Here is a 9,645-nt window from a genome sequence, read left to right on the forward strand (position 1 = left end):
ACAGCTCATATTTAAACCACTACCACTACTAATACCACTAATAGTTTTACGCCAATTCTCTTGAAAAAAGTAAGGATCTGGGCTAGGCCTACAGTAGAATAACAAACATACATTTTAACTTATTTGTCCACCATTATGTTTAGTTTAAATGTTTTAATTATATCTTCGGGATCCAACAATTTACTCCTACCCGCTAATCTTCTAATTGTAACCCTGGGTTATTATTCTTTTATTGTTTTTTAGGGTGGGTTTCTATTAGAAGGGGGATTACTATTAGAGTAGTGGGTTACTATTAATCTTAAATTCGGCACTTGAAAATAGTAACCCACCCCAACTATTCCGGTCAGCAAAATCATAACAAAATAATACAACAGTACGAATAAACAAATTTGTTTGAACTCTAACTTTATTTTATAAACTCAAAAACGCTCCACTCGTTCGTTTTAGGAAAAAGTATCTAATTAATAGGGGTGTCCGTTAGTTAGAGGTGTCCCAAAAGGTGGTGTTTTACTGTCACCCTGTAAAAGAAACATGAAGCTGTGTATCATATAAGAAACAATAATACAATCAAGAAGATGAATTTTTTTCAACATTCATCTATGTATGATAATACTGTAATTAAAGTTAATGTCATGCATTTATTCTATTCTATATATGTTGTAATCACAATAATAACCACTCATGTCCGATTTCCAAAAATTAATTCATAAAGCAAACAAGGTTTTTCTATAAAAAAAACCAACTAAATATTAGTATAATAATTAAGTTGTATTTTAGTTTAATTATTATTCTTAAAAATAAATTCCTATACCATTTGGATATACCATCGTCAACGAGATGAAATTAAAGAAATATATTAATGGTAAGCCGGTGACGTTTGCGTCGATGTATAATAAAAGCAATAATTTAATTGGATACAAGATAAAATTGCAGTATAGAAATATATGGTAGCGATTGTGAACTAACACGCTATAGCTAATCATGAGTGAGTTATGGATTGTAGTATATATGTAGATTTGACGTATTTATCTAGTGCTGAGCCAATTGGGAGTTGCAATTAGCCAATGTGGGAATATTGAAATTATCATCAGCAATAAGAGAGACAGAGAGAGCGATGTGTCTTTCAAATACTGCGCAACAACTTCAGTGACCGTGCCGCCGTGCTGCTGCATGTCTGTTGGGCGTTAGCTCTTGCAATTGCATCGCACTGAATACTTTTGCCTCATCTCATTGACTTCACTTCTGCTCCGTCGAACAAAAGTATGTACGGTACTTGAAGAAGCGTTATCTTTGATAAACTATACGCAAGAGCTTGTGTGTGTGTTTCTCTACCTTTAATATCTCATTTTCCGAGTTGAATTTATTGTAGTACCTTAACTGGACTATACTTATTAATTATTGCTAGACATAATTATTGAGGTAAGTTATTTTATGTATATTCATCTTGTTTATTTATAGTTTACAGCTTTAATTAATAGTCATTTTAATCTAATCATCCGTTGCATATTACAACGTATTTTGTCTCTAATCATTTCATGGAATATAAATTTACGTGGGTTATTTAATTTATTCATTTTTTTTTGTCAAATCACCGCAACTACTATTATTATCTTTATGGTCATTGTCCTCATTGTAACTTGGCATCAATAATTACATGTTTATTAAATACATGTTCTTAATTAATTACATCACTGTTATTGACGTTCTAGTCGAAGTGATAATTTCAAAATTAATGTTCGTATTTTCGTATTTTGAAAAAATCATTATTATCATTAGAAATGACCATCACATATTCATAATTACACATTACAGTATCATCATATGTATCATCAGCATCACCAATATCAGTACACATCATCATTGCAGGTACTATCATCACTATCATAATAATAATCTCTATTATTATAATCATCACAATCATCACTTTGTCATAATCATCATCACAAAAAAACCAAAATCAAATTATAAATATGTTATGATGTAAGTGATTGATTTATAGATTGGAAATGCTTAAGTAAAGCTCGGTCTACTTTACCAAACTAGTTTGACAAAAAAGTGTGATGTGCCCAAATATGGTAGTGCTATGCCCAAATATGGTAGTGATATGACATCATCATGTCCATATATGGGCAATTCACATTATTTTGTCACATAAAGTTTGATAGTGTAGACAGAGCATAAGTCTTAAGTGATCCAAAAGCGTTATGTCAGAACGTGTAAAAATACCCTCTGAAATATCTTCGGTCGCCACTTACATCTTATATGATTATACAAAGCGTTAATGCAAAGTAATAACAAATCTTTATTCTCTATGGTATAAAATAATTATGTCAGGTGAATCACAAGTTTTTATATGTATTTTCATTGAGTCGATTGAAATTTACACTTGACTGCGTGCTTACTAAAGAAGGGGAGGGTGGTGTGTGCATGCTTGGTAGAAAATATTGCACATGTTAATGCTATAAAGGAATCTATTTTAGGGGATGGGGTCTACATTCATTTTCATAAGTACGTACGGTGGTCCGAAGACGAAGTCAGAACCATCTTACGACAATTTTATTTCATTGTAAATTTGCTTTGGCATCAAATGTATAGGCCTATGTATTATATTCTGTGCATTAACCATTACCAATTATTGTAATGATGTGCAGAAATGAATACCTCAGTGTCTTGGGAAAAGTCATCTTAAATTTCGATGGCTTAACCTTATCCTCCCTAAAACTTACCAGAAGCTCGAAATTTCTGATACAACCACTACTTTTATAGCTGAAGTAGAAGAGTCGGATCTTGGAATATTTTACTTAAAATTGTACTAACATGTACAATCGTTCTCGTGTAGCTGCAGTATGGGGTATATATGTATTTGTTTATACAGAGCTCAGACAACATGAGTGTGATTCATTCCTCGATAGGCCTGCTATTATAACAGGCTTATCCCTAAATGATTTTGTACCGATACTTTATTTTGTAAGTTTTATAATATTGTATACAATGTGGCAGGCTTCAATTATTTTTACCTTATTATTGATATTTTGTATTATCAGGTGGCGTTATTGGGCAGTCGATTAGCTCACATATCAGCAGTTATCGATTATGTAAAGTAAAATGTTATGAACGGAATTTGATCACGTGACATAGAAGATGCAGTTTGTCTTCAATGCTATTGGTCGTTCTCTACACCTTTCAAGTGTTTATATACGAAATGTAAACATATTCTCAATGTCTTCACTAATTTGAAACTAAGACGATACAAACTTAGCAGAATCTTAATTACCACTGTCGGGACTATTGTGCATTCGATTAACAAAATAAGATAATATAGTAATTGTATTGAACAAAGCATGGATGGTCAAGATGATGAAAGCTACTCGGAAAATTACTATTACTACGATTACAATAATACGGACCATAAGTACGAGTGGCTACAGTATTACACCATGCCAATAATAAATTCGCTAATCGCCATTATTGGATTGATGGGAAATGGAATTGTGATTTTTATCTTATTGAAATTTCAAAATATGCGAACGATACCTAATATTTACATATTTAACCTGGCATTGTTTGATTTTGGATTTCTTTGCAGTTTACCGTTTCACGTGTATCAATCAGTTACCGGACATTGGCCCTTTGGTAACATCGGATGTATATTAGCTTGTGGGGTAGATGGCCTGAACCAATTTGCTAGTGTTTACATAGTCACAGCTATGAGCATTGATCGATATTTTGCGATTTGTTTCCCACTCTCTTCAATGCAATATCGCACGCGCCAATTTGCAAAGATTATCTGTGTTTCAATGTTGATTTTATCTTTTATGTTTAGTTTACCAAATTGGATTTTTGCTGAAATCATGCATGATGGAGAGGACCGTTACTGTACCATTATTATTGACCATCAAGAACAAAATAAGATTATCAATCAAACTACTTATGGCATTTTTGGTCTTGTGTTTGGATTTTTAATACCTCTCATTATCATGTCAATCTGTTATTCTACTCTTCTGTTCAAAATGCGCAGTCCAAACTTTCCTGCAGGTTCGGATATGGCGAGCGGAACAACCCACCATCGTGCGTCGAAACGCGTCACAGTGTTGACAATGTCCGTAGTAGTTGTGTTTGTAATATGTTGGACACCTTATTACACAATACAGCTTGTCACTTTTCTCCGTCCATATGGTTCCCAGGTTTCCGGTCCAGCACACGTGATATCACACGCATTGTCTATTTCATTATGCTATTCTAACAGCTGTGTGAATCCGTTTATATATACATTCGTTGGTGAAAACTTTAAAAAGAATGTCTCCGAGTTACTTCCATGCGTTAAGCGTTCGTCGACATTTTCTCGCTTTCATCCTGCGCGAGAGAGCACGCAGAGTACTTCGTATTGTCGAGGAAACCTACTCGGATCATCATCAGCTTTGCTTAACAGACATGGAAGCGTGATGGGAAGTAGTGTGCTCCCAAGTAACTCTTCGTCAGTGACTGTAGCTCTGGATGCTATGGCTTTCAATGATCATTCTCCACGAGTAAACAAATCAAACTCACAAATGTTTGTTTTTAAAGGTAAAATCGTTGAAGAAAATGAGATATCGGATCCAAACGTGAATGAAAATGAGTTAAAATCTCCGGACATTATTTTGTCAAGCTCAGACAACCAAATCTGTTGAATTTATTGAATGTAGTTTCAATTTGAAAGACAAATAATTGCAGAGAAAGAAAGAAAGAAAACTATGAAAAAGATGTAACATTCATTGTAGTAAAAAGTATCTGTTTCTTGTTTAGTATTTTACTGCACACTACTGTAGATGTATTCCTATAGTACGGATATTTGTTTTCTAGTGTAAGCAAAAGATGATGAGGATGGGAGCAAGGTTGTTAAAAGTTTATTTTTAAAAAACCTTGAAAACCGAATACAAACTAGCCAGACTACACCAGTAAGTGGGGACATTTTTTTTGCATTTTTTTTCATTATGCGCATGCGTGTGACAGGCCTTCAACAAGTTTCAATAGTAATACTAATAATTTATCTGAAAGCCTATAGTTTTTTTTTAGTTTGTTTATAAGATTTTTCGGTCGAACATTAAAGTATCTTTCTCTTTGGGACTATGCTATAATTATATGCATTTATTTAATACTACTGTAATTTCAAACAGTTACTTTGCCCAAAGGCACTTAGTGACAGAGACAATTAGCCCATTTTGTTATGGTAGATATGTGCTAACTGTGATTTTACCGTGGAAGTAATGTCATTTATTCTATATAGTTCAAAAACAATCTGAATAAACCACCAAGACACTGTTTCATTGAAGCAAGGTACATTTTGTAATCTAAATTATTTGATGGGATTAAAAAATACTCGAAAGGCTTAGGCCTAACATCTAAACAAAAAATGTGGATTAGAACCCAATAACACCAGGTCACTCTGAGGCATGGCCTTTACCGGGCTGGTCATTGTGATTAGATTAAATTCCTAGTCCCAGTAAAATGCGAGAATTACAGTACAATAGAATAACAAATAATACTTTAATCAACATACATATACCTTCATTATTTAGTACAAAAACACCCGATAAAAAACATATTTAAAGCTTATAAATCGGCTCCCTCTCAATTTATTTTTTTCTGAAATTAGTAAGGTCGGGATTATTATAATCAGTGGTGACCGATCGTTTACTTTTATAATTTATGTAAAATAACCCATGTTTTAAAAGGAATACTATTTAAATGTTGTAATTGGCCTAGATTTTAAAATTTAGGGATGTGCGGGATAGAGTGATGACTTCTTGAACTTACCCATAGACTATTCCACATATAATAATTGCTTTTGGGTTGTATATGTTCTTACAAATTGACAATAGGCCTACAAATCAGATTCTACATAAATAATACTTTCACTCAGTTACAAATAACTACATGTTTTTTTTTGTGTATAAGTTGTATTCAATGATTAATGACCTTTTAATTTAGAATTCATTAAGTCGTGGGACGCCAATGTTTCGGAATATTTACAATTTCAAACAAGCGCAGAGTAGTTTATACATTCTTGTTTAAACATTTACGTCTATTCTTTACACATGTCCTGGAAGTCAACATCATTGTTTATGATGTGTTGTCAAAATTATTATAAACCCAGTAGCCCGAGGTTCTGAGATGTAATTGATTTGGGTTTTTGAAAGATGTGAATGTTATCCATTTTGCGCGTGCGTACAATCAGATTTAGAATGTACTGGCCACCATCACTACCACGTTGATGATGAAAATCTAGTGTTCGTAAATTAGAAGTAGAAAATTCCTAGTTCAAATCCAAAAACAACAATGATGTGGGTAAATGTGGTTGGATATCAAATGAGAAAATTCGTAGATCAAAACGATAACGGTAAACAGGCAGAGAAAAATGGCACACTTTTGGAAACAACTATTTGTCGCCAGTGTTAATGAAAGTTTTAAAATAAAATCGACCAATTGGTGGTGTCACACACCCACCGCATTTTGCACGGCTGGCGTCTCATACACTACACGCTGTTCTAACTCATCGCCAGCCGCAACGCACACGTGCGCAGGTTCTTAAAGTTAAAGCCGACATTTTGGTACGGACAAATTTAAATACGCATGCAAACATTTCAGCAAATTGACATCTTCAATTGTTATATATCGTTCTGATTTCAATTTATGTTAGACGCGTCTCATGATAATACAATCTATAGACATGATACATAATAGGTTTATCTTGTCTTATTTTAAACGTGAAATACATAATGCAACGTCTACAATTATATACAATGGCAACCACGTGACCACAAGGATCGTGTAAGAAATTAAGGCAGCACGTTCCAAAGAATCTGTGATAAGATCCAAATAATTAAGTTTACGACAGATAATTACTGTATTGTGGTAGTTTCAAAGGAAAATCTTGGATCAAACACAATTTAGGTTCTTTTAAAATTTGGCCTAGGCTATATTGCAGTGTAAGCCTTGAATTTTAACTTGTGGTTTAAACACATCGACTGTTTATTGCTCAATCATTCAAAGTCAGTGCTATAGTGCATTACGTCTTGATTTAGCGCATAATTGACGCAACATGAATTGGATATTGGGGATATGTTTTGTAGGCTATTTGAATTGTCTATGCTATTCACAACGTCAATCTGTCACTATCGATTTATACATTAAAGCCATTACGTAGGTCGAACACAGTACGGCCGGTTTATCTCTTTTCATTGTCGATTAGTAAATAAATAAATTACGTAGGCCTAAATACTTTGTCTGGGTCGTTTTCTAACCATTATGTTCAATAAAACCTAACTTTTATGGAATAATACAACAAAAATAAATTATAATATATATATAATAAATTTTCGATTCGATTCGATTTTTTTTAGAATTGTGCATGGGTTATGTTTTATCTATTTCCTAATCGATTAATGAATAAAGACATAAATAATAATAATAAATAAGACAGCATAAATACGTTGTCGTGGACCGTTCTCCAACCATATGTTCAATAAGGCATCACAGTCCTGGTCTAACCATAATACGACGTAATTTATAGCATTTCGAATTTTACGCTTACGTATATGTACATAATAGCTATGGTTATACTTATTTTTTATCAATAAATATACATTACGTATTAACGTTTAGACATAATACAGTTTGTTGATTGTCACGGTCATTGTGTAGTGTAATTCCTATGTAGTATTTAAACTTTAGATTAATACATAAAAGAAACTGTATAGAAATAAAATGCAGCTTTATTTGGGTATAGTACAACTTATGGAACGTAGCGTTCCATAAGTTGTACTAAGGCATAAATGTCCATTCTGTATAGGTACTGTAGACGTATATAATAATCATGAGCATTTGTGAAGACAGGAGATCGGCGCTTCATATTCGTGGTGGTATTAAGATTTAGTCTTCACTGATAATTATTAAGTACGTTTAACCGTATAGTATTGAATGTGTAATTTATTTATTTATTTATTTATTTAACAACATATTTATACAGGATAATACACAATCAAGTAGAAATAAACTTTTTGCATTGTGGTCCTGTCGACAAAAACGGATACAAATGTAAATCTTATACAATTACAATTAATAATAAAAGCAACAAAAAATATAAACTGGAAGTTAAATGTTATAAAAAGAAATGAGATCTGTATCTAGCTTTAAAGGACGTAATCGTGGGTGAATGTTTTCCTATCATTATTTTTAGAAAATCCTCCCACGTATTTTTTTTATTGCGTAGGTACAAAATACTGTATTTCCTATCAATAATGGACTAAAGACAATTATATCATACGAATGTTAATATGGTTAGAATTGAGGTATAGGCCCACGGCTATATGTGCGTGTGACATGGGGAGAGAGAGAAAGAGAGAGTTAGAAAGTTTGAAACCAAATGAATATTTACTATTGTTATGTTATATAGTCGACTCTCAGTAATGTGAATACATTTCTCCAGTATTATAGGAAAATCCCGTGTCACAGCATCTCATGTGATAGCACTGAGAATAGCACACTTGCTCACATACAGGGGATATTTATATTGAAACTAAAAAAAACAAACTTTTCTAAACCAAAAAAACGGCATTGTGCAATATCTTTATTATCAATATTACTTTATATTTTACATATTTATGTGCTTTATTATTATACTGTATTATTGATAAAATTATTGATTTTTAGAAAGAGAAGCACTATTATATAATTATATTAATAGTATTATTTACGAATGGAATTTAGTTCTGTACAGTGTACAATGAATTGGACAATATTGTTAAAAAATGCAGTGCTACAATATGACAAGATGACGACTTATTTTTGACCTGTTAATTTGTGAGGCCATGTACAAGGGACAGTGTGGATTTTCCGCTTAAATCTATACTGCTGGCCGCGGGGCTTTATAATTTAAATTTACAACTAAAGCTTGTTTCCTAGTAGGGACCCAACGTAATGACGTAAAGGCGCAACGTAAATCTTGGTTCCTAGTAGGAACCCAACGTAATGACGTAAAGGCGCAACGTAAAGCTTGGTTCCTAGTAGGAACCCAACGTAATGACGTAAAGGCGCAACGTAAAGCTTGGTTCACACTAGGACGCAACGCAAGGCCATAAGCACAACGCAAGCAAATTGACCAATCACAGGCAAAAATTCGGATAATCCATCGCTTGTAATTGGTTAGCTTGCTTACGTCGCGCTTACGTCGTTGTGTTACGTCCTAGTGAGAACCAAGCGTTAGTGATTTGACCAATCACAAGCAATGTATTGTTTGAACTGTCGCTGTCATTGGTCAACTTGCTTGCGTTGCGTATACGTCTTTGCGTTGCATCTCTAATGGAAGCTTTAAAAATGCACAGCAATGTTAGCTTTCCCGCTAGTCGATTGGAATTTGGGATTCTAGTTTAAATCATCTGGGATACAAAATAATATTTTTTGGTAAAACACAATCGGCTCACTTCTCGAGATTCCGAATAGTTCAATTCTGGCCATGACCGCCTTTGCTCGGATACGGACAGACAGACAGACATACATAAAGAGAGAATGACTGACAAACACATACGGTATTACTGATAAATGTACGTGTAAAATGCTGTACGTGGTATAACAATTGTACTGTATATGACATCTGTATTCTTGAACTTA

The 9,645-nt window shown here is 33.3% G+C and overlaps 1 protein-coding gene across 1 annotated transcript; it reads left to right on the forward strand.

Annotated features, from left to right (window-relative positions):
• Nucleotides 1–3,310: 3,310 nt before the first annotated feature.
• On the forward strand, nucleotides 3,311–4,722 carry LOC144854512 (somatostatin receptor type 2-like). Its single transcript, XM_078712464.1, has one exon. It carries the CDS (start codon nucleotides 3,342–3,344, stop codon nucleotides 4,665–4,667), a length of 1,326 nt encoding a protein of 441 aa, XP_078568590.1. The 5' UTR covers nucleotides 3,311–3,341; the 3' UTR covers nucleotides 4,668–4,722.
• The last annotated feature ends 4,923 nt before the right edge of the window (nucleotides 4,723–9,645 follow it).

This window comes from Antedon bifida, chromosome 10 (assembly GCF_963402885.1).
Source record: "Antedon bifida chromosome 10, ecAntBifi1.1, whole genome shotgun sequence".
Lineage (NCBI taxonomy): Eukaryota > Metazoa > Echinodermata > Crinoidea > Comatulida > Antedonidae > Antedon > Antedon bifida.